At 37.6% G+C, this 15348-nt stretch overlaps 1 protein-coding gene across 1 annotated transcript in view; it reads left to right on the forward strand.

Annotated features, from left to right (window-relative positions):
• Positions 1–15058, forward strand: part of LOC127410200 (general transcription factor 3C polypeptide 2-like) — a 36380-nt gene extending 21322 nt beyond the window's left edge. The window contains exons 14-19 of the mRNA XM_051645336.1: positions 8082–8243; positions 8369–8456; positions 8624–8743; positions 8840–9010; positions 13048–13155; positions 13419–15058. Coding sequence (XP_051501296.1) covers positions 8082–8243; positions 8369–8456; positions 8624–8743; positions 8840–9010; positions 13048–13155; positions 13419–13640 — 871 coding nt within the window. The 3' untranslated portion in view covers positions 13641–15058. The remainder of the gene's footprint in view (positions 1–8081; positions 8244–8368; positions 8457–8623; positions 8744–8839; positions 9011–13047; positions 13156–13418) is intronic.
• Positions 15059–15348: the final 290 nt, after the last annotated feature.

A 15348-nucleotide genomic window follows, 5' to 3' on the forward strand; every position in this document is an offset into this window, starting at 1 on the left:
GTACGAATCTAACATCACTTTCACATTAAAGGTTTTGTGCAGACCCAGGTTTGATTGACCATAAAGTTTGGTTTGTTTGATTTGTGAGAAAGTTGTCTTCTGATACACACGTAAGATCCACTTTCGAGTTACGTAATATTCGAAGATCAAGTAAGATTTGAGTTTGAGATGGCATAAGGGTGAGTAAATAATGAGAGAATGATCATTTTTGAGTGAACTTTTCCTTTAAAAACACGTAAGGTCACTGTACACTGTAACAGCCGGAACAGTGTCAGATAGATACCTTTCCATATTGTGTGTAAAAAGTTTTCCTATGCTAACATGGTGTCTGATACTGTATATTTGATTGTGGAAGATTGAAATCTATTTCACTGATATTCACAGTATACTGTATGCAAATCCATGGATTACATTTGCTGTATGATATTCGTGTTATATACCGCTCTCCCAGGTAGTTTACACATTTAGTAACAGACACAATCTATATCAAATACATTACCATTCCCTAATGTCCATAATGTCCCTCATGCAGTGTTGTTTCAGCATCACTTGTTTCACAAGTCTGGTCTGGTGCTTAAAAGAGACTTCAGTAAGACACATTACAAAAGTTAATTTGGAAAATGACACCTTATTCCACTCCTTATGGGGGGCAAGTGAAGTCAAGTGGAGATTTCTATTTTTTAGAAATTGTTAATGGAGATGTAGAGTTTATACACACACAAGACCTTGGAAAATGCTTAAAATAATTGTAATTACTTCACCAAAGTATAATTCTCTCATAATTTACTCACACTAATACCGTCATAAACTCGTATGTCTTCTGTGGATATCACGCAAAGATGTTTTGAAGGATATTTGATGTGTTTTTATCCATATAAAGTCAATGGGGTCCATAACAAATAAATGCAGCACAAAGATAATCCATAAGACTGAAATGGTGTAAACCAATGTTTTCTGAAGCAATATGATCAGTTTTGGGTGAGAAACAGACCAAAATGTGACTTCTTTTTTACTATAATATCCTTGGCACAATAATTAGAGAAGTTCACACTTCCTTGCACTCGACGCATGTGCAGAGCACGTGTACATGCAAAGAGCATGAAGACATAATGTCACACACAAGTTTTAGACTGCATAAGTTTGAGTAAATTATATAAAAGAGAATTATCATTTTTGGGTGAATTATCCCTTTAAATGGCTTATGGTTGTTTAGATGGTAAATATATATATTATATATATATATATATATATATATATATATATATATATATATATAAAGCTACATTTTCTCAGCAAGATAACGTGTTGCTCGTCATTTAAAAACACTAGCTAATATTGTTACCATTATATAATGCTTATCAGATCATTAGTTTATCTTCATTCAAATACTGTAGTTAGAAATGAATCAGCTGTGTCTTTGCCCTTGTACTGTCCAGATGTTGGAGAAGAGCAGAGGGTGTTCCCATGACCCCTCCCTTAGGCACACACTGAACCAGATCCACTTCAAAACATCAGGCCCCAATCTTCTGAGCTCTTTGTCAGTGTGTCTTGTATACTTGAGCAGATCTAGGCTTGCTGTCTATTCCCAACATAAATTCCTCCCAAATTAAATTTTGCATTACCTACTACAACAGCATGCTAACGTGCATCAGCTCCCTTTTTTGGTTTGGGTGGATGCAGACCACATGAGCTCCACTGTTTGCACTCCTATTGGTAGGAGTCACATTCTGTCATTTGCATAAAGTTTACATTTGCATTATTCTGCTTAATTTTGTCGCATCACCAATGGCTGCGGTCACTAATGTCACCTCAAATCATCAAGTCTTTTTGAAAATGAATGCCTTCTGGTAACTTAGTCACTGCATGTCGCTGTCCATGTTAACATCCATTAACTTGAGCCTCTACAGTTTCTTTTGAATGCACCATGTCCGGACACCTTCGTTGCTCCCCTTCAATGCACTTGCTCCCATATATATGAGAGGCTCTAGCAGCTGTAAAGACTCTTCAAGCATGCTTAAAGAATTCATCACTCACGCTCATGAGAAACACAAGACAGAGCCTCACGAGCTGTGAATCTCAAGACTAATGGAGTGAAAAAGTGTAATTAAGATGGCAATGTATCTCCTTGGGTTGGAGAAAACATCTCCCCTCAAATCATCATGGCCCCAGCCTTCCAATCACCATCCCCATTCTAGGTTCAGTAGGGGCTGGTAACAGAACCCTGTTGGCTGAGCTTGATGAATTACACATTATGCTCCTTTGCATTTATGCATTTGGCAGACACTTTTATCCAAAGCAATTTACAGTGCCTTTATTACAGGTACAGTCCCCCTGGAGCAACCTGGAAGTTAAGTGCCTTGCTCAAGGGCACAATGGTGGTGGCTGTGGGGATCAAACCAACAACCTTCTGCTTACTAGTTCAGTGCTTTAGTCCACAACACCACCACCACTCCTTTGTTGCTTTGTTAATACCAGGGGTCTAAAAAATGCAGGTACAGTGTGACATAGTGGGGCCACCAGGAAGGCAAGGACTTTTCATCCTCATACCTTCAGATGTACCACCTTCCCTGAATAATTCAACCCTGGATTATGATCGGGGACACAATGACCTATATGGGGCTTTTCACAATATCTATGATTTATTTCAGCAGACCTTCAGGGTAGAAGTCTGCACGGGCCTTAAATGAAACCTGAACCATACTAAAACCGTGTGGCCCGAACCTATCTGACATGAATGGTATTGTCAGATTTTAAGCTTGAACTTGACCCAATCCCGCCCACTCAGTAAGCATCGTAGGCAACATTCGTAACAGTTTTGTAACAGTAATATACATACACAAGTTTAACAAGGCAGGGCGACCCCTCAGCACAACAGAGCAGAAGGAAAAAAAACATTGGCTTACTGTTTATCAGGCACCAGAACTTTGCTGGGGGCAGAACAATCTGGAATCATGTGTAACAATGTAACACATTTGTAGCATGAATTTGTACAGAATATTGAATCTTGGTAAAACCTGCTGTAGGATTATCCATGAATGAAGCCATCAAATGAACACAACACCATATTCCACAGATCAGAGAGAGCCCCCACCAAGCCATTAGAGAGTCATAAAACGAATCCATGGCACCTAAATTGCTGAAAGAGACCGTCTCTACAATTCCTGCTTAATCTCAAACTAGGGTTTGTAATGACAGAGCTAACCCATATGGACAACCCTTCTTTGTTCCACAAACTTAAACCCTCTGTAAGATCAAATAGCCAAGTAAGACCTTGTGACCTTAAATGCATAAATCCGCGGCCATATCAGGAAACAGAGACTCGTGAAGGAATCCATGAACATTGTACTTTAACTGAGTCAACCCTGTAAAATGCACAGAATGCATTTAGATCCACAATGTACACAATACCTAGCCTTGCTAGATAATTCTGAAAATTACTTTGACCTGTGATTACTTTTATAACTGACAAATTAATGATTATAGCCAATGTACCTTTTAAAATGTGTAGTGATTTGTAATCACTTCTAACTAACAAATCGATGATTATAATCTCTAAATCTTGTACTATTCAAGGCTTCACCTGTTAAAATACCCCGACAATCAGGTTTCTCATAACGTGTAATGTATTATCCATGTTGTAAAACCAATGAATTAACCAGTATGATTGGTAATCAGGGATTTTCTTATTTTGTTACTTACACGTGTAATATTTATGAAAGTATGTCACATTTAGTATGTAAATGCTTGCTTGTTTATGTAGAGAATGTTGATGAAAACGAATGTCATGTCTCTTGCAACACTTTCAAGATATAAAGTTCATGATTAAACATTCACTATTTTTGAGCGGGAATTTTGCACACAAAGGATCGTAAATCAACTCTGAAAAGGACAGACCATTCGACCATGTGACTCTGAAAAGTCACTTCTGATTGGCTCAGGACACCTTTGGGGGTGCGGCCAATGTCAGTTCAAAACTTTCCTACCAAGAAAGAACGTTTTCTTCTCTCTTGCTTCTGCTCTCTTGGAATCCTCTCTTGGAACCATTGCTCGGTCTCCTCTCTTCGGCTCTCTTGCTTCTTCCTAATCCTCTTTGCCATGTAGAGTCCGAGGAAGCCTCTCACTCTCTGCTCTACGGAGCAGAAGGCCTCACTTCATCCAGACAATAACTGTTCGATCATAACAGAAATCCAAAACATCGACGGAAGGAGCTTTCAACAAAGATCCAAAGAACCAAGCAACACGAACACAACACAAGGAAACGCAACGACACACAAGTACATCTCCAGACTTTTGCTCAAAGTGCTGGTGTATTAGTTAAATACTTTGGGTAATCCGATTGCAAATCGATGTAGACTCAAAGAAGGATAAATGGTTCTTAAGGCATTGTCACCAGACTCCATAAAGTTCATTTTCTCTGTATTGATCATTTATTTCACATTCTGTCACTACTCTCCAACCTGTTTCATGTTGTATGTGTTAGATTAGTTTATGTTTAGAATAGCAATAAAGTTTGTCTGTATTCAAAGATAATTTGACTGTGGTATATTTTGATAAATAATCTCATCCCTGTTTTTAAAAGATTTCGTTTCAAAGCTATACCTAAATATGTGTAATATTATTTTCAATAAGCCATGAGAATAATATTACTCCAATAAGAGAGTTAATCATAATTCCCTTATTAAAGCGAATTCCTTACAATAGAAATTGTGAGCGGATACAACGAGACGTTGTATTACGATTTTAATGGTGGAGAATTTTATTCCGACAAATAATCTAGTTATTTGTCATTTATCTAATTTATAATGTTTGTCGAACGCGACTAATTCCATTATAAATTTCCTTACATAATAATGTAGAACAGGGACAGTTTAATTTAATTCATAGCTCACACATACTGTTTCCCTACATATAATGGTGGGGGTACGCAAGCACTTTAACCCATCCCATGTACATTTAAACTACCAAATTTCCAACATATATTGGTGGCCGAATGTGGCCAAGATTCGTAAACAAAGTAATTAATTATTTACATACAAATTCACTACACTGCACTAAAACCAAGCTAGACACAGTGCAACAAATAAAAACAGATCACAGGTGTCTCGACATGCATTTTTGAATCTTGGAGTTCTTTTTACCTTGACACGGTGTCTAAAACAAATTTAGCAATTCTGCAAAAGGCGCTAAAGAAACAGCTAGATTCAGTGCACCGGTCAAAGATGTCCATCCAAAACAGATGCACAAAAACAAAGCAGATGCACACAAAAACACGTTCGGTGTGAACAGACCCTAACTCGTCTGTTCGCACATGTCTTTTTTTTTTTTTGTTAATTACGAACCCGAAGTCATTCTTGGAAAAACATACTCAAACATGGCCCAAAACCCGATGGTTTCTTGGGTCCCTTCAGGCTTAGGTTAGGTTACCTCTACTTTAGGATCTAAAACAATCTTTTCAGTCTGAACTTTGAAAGAACATTTCACCCAAGAATGAAAATTCTATCATTTATTTACTTGCCCTCGTGAAGTGACATCAGTTTAAACTCCAAAAAAACACACCATAAAATCACCATAAAAGTACTCCATACATTTTGTGGACTATATTCCAAGTCTTTTAAAGCCATATGATATCGATATGTGAGAAAAACACAGAAATTTCTTCTGAATGTCATTATTCACTTATAATCTTGACCTCTGCTGAAGCTTACGTTTAGTTCACCTTTGTATCCGGAATTCAAAAACGGCATGTCAAGTTCAGATACTACATACTCAAGAACCAGTGCTTTTTTTACATCAATGACATTAATTCTCAATTTTTCATCCACTGGACATGGACGCTAGCTAGAAAGCTTGATGACAAGTCCAACTCTACATTAAGGGGGGAATTCACTAAGAATTCATTTGCTCCAAGTAAAAGCGCTATTTATTTGCACGCCCTCCCAGTGCTGGTTTAGCGTCCAATTCACTAAAGGAATTTTGCAGATCAGGCAACTGCGCTAATGCGCACGCAAAATCTCTGCTGAATTAAATTTGCTATATGCCATTTGGATTTTGTGGGTCGGTTCTTTGCACTATACTGCAAAGAAAGCAGCAGACCACTGTTATCTGGCTCCAATATAGCATCACTCCACTGCTGTGATCCAGACACCTAAATCATCTCTTTAAAATGCCGAAAGTACACTTGATTGCACTACGTATTTGGATATATGCCAGGTTATAACGCTTTTCTACATCATTTGATCATTATTTGATGAATTACAGCTGCCATCATCTATAGGAAAAAAAAAAACAGTTTACCGCCTGCTTTTCTTGGGCGTTACTGTTTTTCTCAATCGCTGTCTTCAAATTTTTTAACATTCTTTAAACTGTAAGTTCAATTGTCACAACTGTTTTATGGGATATCACAACTCTGTTGCATGTCTGCAGAATGTAGTAACTCACCCAAAACATTTAATTCATGCTTTAAAACCTAATTGTTGTGTCAGTAAATTTTTTGTCATCGTGTGAGCCGTACTGGTCAAAATGTTTATATTTTTTTTCACCATGGCAGTCAACCCTGGACATTTTTGTTATATACAAATTTCATTTTTGTTCTACTTTTTTGTTGACACTGACTGCTTACTGCACTATACAATAATGTCAGTTTTGTCTAGCTGAATGCTACTGTGTATCACACTGAGCTTTTTAGAGTAGGTAAAAGTTTACTGGGAAAAGTCAATAATGTACAATACTGTAGTACACAGATAAAGGATATGCACATGCATGTATACAGTAATTTATTTTATTTTATTTTTTATTTTATTTTTGGATTTTTCCCCTTTTTCTCCCAATTTGGAATGCCCAATTCTAATGTGCTTTTTAAGTCCTCGTGGTCGCGTAGTGATTCGCCTCAGGTGGTGGAGGATGAATCCCAGCTGCCTCCGTGTCTGAGACCATCAATCCGTGCATCTTATCATGTGGCTTGTTGAGCGCATTGCCACGGAGACATAGTGCATGTGGAGGCTTCATGCCATCCACCGCGGCAACCACGCTCAACTCACCACGTGCCCCACTGAGAGCGAACCACTTTATAGCAACAATGAGGAGGTTACCCCATGTGACTCTACCCTCCCTAGCAACCGGGCCAATTTGGTTACTTGGGAGGCCTGGCTGGAGTCACTCAACATGCCCTGGGATTCGAGCTAGTGAACTCCAGGGGTGGTAGCCAGTGTATTTTACCACTGAGCTACCCAGGCCCCCCAGTAAATTTATTTTTGTAGCAATGTGTTACATGTAAACAGAAAATTCACATTTGCATGTCCATTTTTACAAATTTCTTACATGTTAAGTCAAATAAAGTGAACAGAAAGTTACCACAAAATGACATCCATGCCAAAAAAAAACAAAAAAAAAAAACACCCGCAACAATGAAAAAACATTCCATGTCATAGCTATTTATGGAATATACATGTATGTCTGACAGATTTTGATAATTGAATGGATCATTTTGCATGTGATGGCTCACACGATGGAAGAATGTTTAGAAGTTGAGTATGACAATTTAACTGAGAATCAACTCATCTGTAAACCATGTGCATTTAGTTATTGTGCAAACTGTAGACAATTGTACTTACTCTTTTGCACACATGTGCCAAACACATGCAATTTGCTTAAATGAATAAGAAATGCAAATCTGGTGTGGACAAGAAACTAACTGTTCAGAGATTTGAACCATGTTTTGAAAAAAATAATTCTCATTTGAGAATTGAGCCAAAGCGATTGAGAAAAACTGTAATAGCATAATGTTTATTGTCCTGGACAAATAGAATGAACTTTTGTGACTAAAGCGCAATCCATAATAAGCCTTATTTATATTAAAAGGAGTTGTGTTTATGTGGAAAGGAATGACAATGATTTCATTTAAATACTGAAGATGCAGCGCTATTTTAGCGCTAATTGCACCTGCTTAAAATTGTGGGTAGTTAGTGAATAAGACGCATATTGTTGCGCTGAATTAGGCCTACCACACAAAAGTGGGGCAACTGTTTAGTGAAGTTGCCTCTAAATATTTAATGTTAATAGTGTTATCCACTATTGTTGGGCAGTAACTTGTTGGTGACAGTCGGAGATGACCGCATGGCTAAAATGTGGGACCTGAGGAAAACCTACGTACCCCTCTTTGCGGTAAAGCGTTGTCTGTCCCCTGAAGTGTACTGGCCCCTCTTTTGGAGTGGCATCTTCATCGCTCAGGAGTGTTGCTATGCCACGTGAGTCTGCTTATCTATTGCTTTTATAGATGCTCTAAATATGATATTTACATGATATTAAACAAGTTTTCAGTCAACACAGGATTTCTTTTATAATTAAATTATCTTTTTTGTGCCGTGAATAGGTTTGGACAGCATGGGGTTCATTATTTTGATTCAGGTTACCTTGGAATAAGGCCTTTCTTTGTATGTCCCAGAAGAGCCACTCTTTGGGTAACTGACAGTTTAACTATAAAGTATAATATATGTTTTAAAAAAGTTTAACTAAATGGTCTAATAATGACAAAATGGAGACTCACACTCTCTCTCTCTCTCTCTCTCTCTCTCTCTCTCTCTCTCTCTCTCTCTCTCTCTCTCTCTCCTCTCGCTCCCCCATTCAGAGTCTTTCTATGTCTGACTGGATAAATGCTGTTGCTGTTGGGGACAATAGTGGAGATTGTTTATTTAGTTTGATTCCTCAAATGAACTCCGATCCCAGCTCTATGAGGCGACGAAGATTTGTATGTTTTTTTGTTTTGTATTTAGGGCAACATTTTCCTAATGTTTATGCATTATTTAATAGAAGATCAACATTAACCATTGTTCAATCCCTACAGTCAGTCTACAGAACTGACCAGGTCCAGTTTCAACCCGGTCAGAGGCCTGGAGATGAGAAAGAGGAGGAAGAGGAGGAAGGTGAGAGTGTTACAAGTATTCCTGGACAGGAGCCACGGAGCTACAAAGGAGCCATCAAAAAGTATTACCTCCACTTTCACGACATGGACCTGGTGAGGAACTCTATGAGACAACATAAGATGACTCAGGCCCTGTTTACACCTGGTTTTAAGATGCGTTTTGGGCAATCCAATCAGAAGTGGACAGGCGAAACATCACCATTTACACCTGGTCATAATATGTGTCTCTTTAGCCACGGTGTCAAACATATGGCCCGAGTCATCTCCGGCCCACGGGATGATTTGCGAAAAAAATAAATACGTATTGTTTGAAAACATTCACGTTGATTTAGCCTGTAACTTGGGAAGGATGTATTCATACTATTATTTTATTAGCAACAGCAGAACAGATAAACATTTCAATTTGTGGTGTTGCATGTAGCTATGTTATAGCTTGCATGATCAGTGGAATTTCTTTTACGCATATCAGCGAATGCCACACAAGTCTGAAGGTGACACAAGTTCCATGGCCACACATTCCCACAGTGAAGTTTCTCTCACAGAAATAATGGCAACATGGACAGGTCCAAAGATAAATATTAGATGTAATAACTGTTGCATTGTTTCCATCCCATTGAACTATTAATTCTAAGCAGGTTTCAATTTCTTGCTGTTTATGTTCGGTTTCAGGTGGTTTATTGAGGCTTAAGCTTCAGCCAAAGAGCGAGCGGTTCTCTCTTTTTCTTGTAAATATTATTGCTTGATTCCCTTCAACTTATTTTGTGTGTATCTGTGATGTAACCTCTGGTTAATGAAATTAGTAACTTCAGTTTTTTTCCTTTTGTTTAGAGTAAAATTGTGTATACTGTGTATTCAGAGGCGCTCTGCCGCCCATAAGCACAGTGCTTCTCATGGAACACGCGCATGCAGAGTGCTCACTGCTTCTGCTGTTTTAGTCATCTGAAAATAGTTTGCAACTGCAAGAACAGTGTCATCCATGAGAACACTTGAAATGATCTCAGAACATCTCAACAGCTGCTCTAAGTTTAGTTCGCTTGATTTCCACGGAGCAGTTCACGTTTACACGCATTGTAAAATCAACATTGCTTAATTCCAAAAATTTGTGGATGAATACATAACCATATAAAGTAAATGACATGCAGCAACATTTAAGAATTGTCATGTGTGTCATCATAATTCACTACAGCTTCAGAAGTGGTGTTTTATATACCTTTATGAAAAACCAAAGGAGCTGGTAAAAAAAATCAAAGTGGCTGGTGAAATTAGGCATTCACAGCCACTGTGGCTGTTGGGCCAAAAAATTGGTATCTTTTTACCCCAGTGTTTGCTATGAAAACAACATCTTTCTATTTTCCTGCTCCGATTTTCCTTTGCTCCACCACTGAACGACCAGCGTCACTAAAGAAATTATATTTTACCCAAGTTATGAGATTGCAGTCTGAATTGAATGTGGTGACATAAAAAAGCATGCACTGTGAAATAACACCAAAACAGTGCATCTTTCTATTGCGTTGTGTTCGTTGGCTGTACTCAACAACAAACACGGTGACTGGTTTAGTCCGATTCATAACTAAATTACTCTTATGAGCCGGTACTTTTAAAACAGTGATTCACCAGCTCACAAGTTCTCATTTTGAATCAGTTTGACGGACCCTTCAGTGAATGAACTTACTGAATTACTCGGAGGGGCTGAATAAATATGTGATTTTCTGCAAGTTGCTCTCAACTTTGTTGAAATGTTTTGCGTATGAAGTTGATAAAATATGAAAATATACTGTATGATAACATTTTGTTAAAGATAATTAATCATTTTAATACATAATTTTAAAAGTTATTTAAACAAAGTTAAAGAATATGTACTATGTGTATATGTGTGTGTGTGTGTGTGTGTGTGTGTGTGTGTGTGTGTGTGTGTGTGTGTGTGTATATATATATATATATATATATATATATATATATATTACAAACAGTATATATAATTTATAATATAAACTTCGGCCCCCAAGCAATGTCGCTTGGTCCAATCGTGCCTGTGACCCAAAATGAGTTTGACACCCCTGCTTTAACCACATGTGTTCTGATATCAAGGGGAAAGCCTCTGATTTCATGATGACATAATACATCAGTCATTACGTCACTGTGTTACTGCATGATGCTAATGCGCAAGAAAAGTAAAAGAACAGAAAGTCAGAGCAAAAAATTTGGCACACCGTTTCTCCGAATTATACTTCTGTTCTGATACAGGTACTTTCATACCAGACAATTATCTAAGCATAACTGAATTCTCTGTTATTTTAGTGGTGTACCTTGTATTAACTGAGCTTTGGGTATGTGCGCCTCTCATCTGTGTCTCTGGATGTTGAAATCAGGCTTCACAAGTTCCGTGAAGTTTTTGTGCATGTAATCATAAGTGCTTTTTCGATCAGGCTGTTATTTCCTTTCAGAAACGCACGCATCCGGCAAAGTTTAAAACTCTTGTTTTAGCGTATCGGATGATTGACAGGTGAGTAGACGGTGCTTTGCTGCTGCTGTTCAAATGCAGATGAGCATCTACACTATGTGCCCAATGTGATCACATGAGTTTTCGACCACGTTCTAATGTGGTTGAAGTGGGCAAATCTCAAAATATTTTGAACCCTGTTTGCACCTGTCTTTGTTGCCATCCTTTTTCAAATGAATCGCCCAAAATGCATCTTAATTCCAGGTGTAAATGGAGCCTTACTGGGCTTCATATACATTGAGGTCCAAAAGTCTGAAACAACTAGTTAAAATGCTTCTATTTTTCATCTCTCTAATTTAATAAATGTTTTGCATTACATATTATCAGCTAAGGAATATGCATAACAGACTTTCGGACCCCAGTTTTTATTGTTTTTGTGCAATCATAGTTTTAATTTCATCACTTTAGAGTGATTTTCTTCATGACATGGGAAATTATGTAAAAAATATTTTTTCACAGTATTGATCTTTTGTTGCCACATAAGCATTTTTCTTTTACATCTATTGGAGCTCTATAGAGTACAGGGCCTGTGGCCGGACTGGATTTATTGGCTTAGTTATTTTACCTGAGCGGGTACAGGAGACAATGTTGAGAGCTCAAGAGTGGTGTCTGTGTGTATAGTCTCTGTCTTGCCCCTAAGATGGATGGTTGGATGGATGGACAGACAGACAGAAAGCCATATTGTATATACGTATTTACTGTAGGTGTAGAGATGGATGAATAAATGGATATACATATACTGTAGATGTATAGATAGATAGGTAAGTAGGTAGGTAGGTAGGTTTACATAGAAAAGACAGAAAGAGTGGTAGATACACTGGATGGATGGATAGATTAGATAGATAGATTACATAGAAAAGACAGAAAGAGTGGTAGATACATTGGATGGATGATGGATGGATGGATGGATAGATTAGATAGATAGATAGATAGATTACATAGAAAAGACAGAAAGAGTGGTAGATACATTGGATGGATGGATAGATTATATAAAAAAGACAGAAATAGTGGTAGATAGATAGATAGATAGATAGATAGATAGATAGATTACATAGAAAAGACAGAAAGAGTGGTAGATACATTGGATGGATGGATGGATGGATGGATGGTTGGATAGATTATATAGGAAAGAGAGATAGATAGATAGATAGATAGATAGATAGATAGATAGATAGAGCCTGTCTATCTATAGGGAGGATGCTCCATCTGTTCCTTCGTCTCATGCTTGAACAGTCCACCCCCAGCCGTCCATCCGTTCATGGCCTGCTGCACATGTTCGCTTTGAGTCCGTAGTCTGGAGAAAGCCACCGATGTTTGAATTGACTAATTGAACTCTCCTCAGTCATCCCGGTAGACACACACACCAGGACAATGCTCTGATACGGTGTCAACTATGTTGGATCAACTGCAGTAGTTAAACAGCAACAGGGAAATGTACTTTATCAATGCACAAAGGCACGATCCAATTATGATATAAGTTACTGAATTGTTTATCTCAATTTATCATATCGTGAGGTACTTGATACCCAGCTGCAAATATTGGTGGTAATACAGCTACTGTATGGCTGGTTATCTGCTGTTCTTTCAACCACTGGTGTTGTTTACACCTTAATTCTTCTCTATCTCTAAGGGGAACTTTGCTAAGTGTGACGAGCGGCCCATGACGAAGCATATGCAACAAGCTGAGAATAAAGGTGATATTAAAGTGGAACAGATGCCATTAAGCGCACTCTACAAGGTGAGATCATATTTATCTATAGGGTAGCACACAGACCCAGCTGACCCTATGAAATTATAACACAATTTTGTGTGTGGTCTAACTACATCAATACTCTCTATACAGTGTATTATGTATACATTTGAAATAGTAAAATATCCCAAATTATCATTTGGAAATCCTTTCCTACCCAGGGTGGATTTTAATAGACATATTGGAGCTCTTCCACCCGGTGGAAGACATCCATCTGTCGTCAACTCAACTCGTCTTTCTCTCTCTTGTAGGTTCGTTTTAACCCAAATATGGATGCATACACCTGGGTTTTGTCCGGAGGTCAGTCTGGGTTAGTGCGTGTGCACTGTATACGTGGACTAAGCGGCTCTTTGATGCTGAAGCAGTTGCGTGAGGCTCAAGCTCAGTTCAGCGCCATGTTCCAGTCTCAGGAGCCTGAGGACTCTGTGACAGCTGTTCGTCACAGGACAGCTGATACTGTACAAGTGCACTAGTCTCATCCCCCTCACCCTCTCTGATCTAATAGAGATTGGTAGGGCCTGTGATGTCATAATAGACTTAAAGGCTTGGTTGGCCAGCCTTTCATATTTAAATGACTTATGTCACTCCCACTTTTTATATTTAACTTATATTGACAGCAGGAAAAACTATTTTGAATATAAGCCTCTTTAAAGTCTTGTTAATATATATATATATATATTTGTTTTTAGCAAAGTACTGGTGTACAGAGAGCAAAACCTTTTGAGCTTCACAGCATCGACTTAAACCTCAGACAAAAAGACTGTGATGTTTTTAGTTCAGGATTATTATCTAAACTTGTGATTTTCTTCTAAATGTGGTGCCCTTTACAAGAAGTGTGTATACTATTAAAATTGTCAGCATTTACTGTACTTTCAGGACTGATACAAGTTTGGTTCAGTGCTGTATTATAATCAAACTTAAAGCTTTATCAAACATCTTGACATTTAGTGAGTAAACATTGGGCTGGATCTATGCAATTTTTCTACCCTCATAATATCTGTTTCTGTTTTCTACCTGTTTTGTTTTTTTTGTTTTTTTTGCCTGCTAAGGATGCAATTTCTTACCCTAAAACTACATTTTAAAGGAATAGTTTCACCAAAAAATAAAGTCCTGTCTTTATTTACCTGCCCTTATTTTGTTCCAAACCTGCATTAAATTATTTCTTTCTCTTGAGAAACACAAAAAGCGAAGAATGCACTGTGTAAGTAAAACAAACAAGGACTGACTCTGTCAAGCTTTAAAATGAAAAAAAAAAAAAAAAAAGCAACATAAAAGTGATCCATATGACTTGTGCACTATATTCCAAATCTTATTAAGCCATACAATAGCTTTGTGTGAGAAACAGACTGAAATTTATGCTGCTATTTAACTGAAAATCTTGATATCCAGCCTAGTGCTCTTTGGCACATTCATAAGAGAAGTAGCGAAGTCCTGAATCTAAATTTTGAATCTGATCTTTTCAATGAATCGGTTAATCTAGTTCACAAAACCGGTTTGAATAATTTGCTCACAAATTGGACTGATCCCATTTATTTCACTCATTCAGTTTTTCTGGTTGGTGCGGTTAAAAGCTCACTGGATGAGAAGATTATCGGTGAATAAGGACTTACATTTTGATATGTTCCTCACACAAAACTATCGTATGACTTCTGAAGACTTCGAATATACCACACAATTCATATTAACCACTTTAATAATACTTTAATAGTGATTTTGTGTTCTTTTTTAAGCTTGAAAGCTTACTGTAATTGCATGGAAAAGAGTGACCATTACAATTGTTCAAAATGTCTCTCTTTGTGTTCCACAGAAGAATGAATGTCATACAGGTTTGGAACAAGAGAATAAATGAAGAAAAACATTTATTTGATTAAAATAACTATTTAATACTGCAGCTTTAGCTTTCTTGTCCTTTATTGTGTTCTAATCTTTTATTCTCATCCATTTAGAGTCTTTATCACACTGTTTCTGTCTTTGCATTATTCAGGCATTATTCAGTCTTTGCCAGAGCTACAAGCATGCTATCTCATATCTACAGCTGTAAGGGCCATCATGGACTCCTGCGATAACCACAGCCTGTGTTACTGAACCAATAGATCTCAGTCGTTAAGATCAGGTGATGCACCTGGACACCTGCCTCATAATTCATGTCCTCAATTATGTCTATTGAGTCTGGTGATATAC

This window comes from Myxocyprinus asiaticus, chromosome 19, assembly GCF_019703515.2.
Source record: "Myxocyprinus asiaticus isolate MX2 ecotype Aquarium Trade chromosome 19, UBuf_Myxa_2, whole genome shotgun sequence".
Lineage (NCBI taxonomy): Eukaryota > Metazoa > Chordata > Actinopteri > Cypriniformes > Catostomidae > Myxocyprinus > Myxocyprinus asiaticus.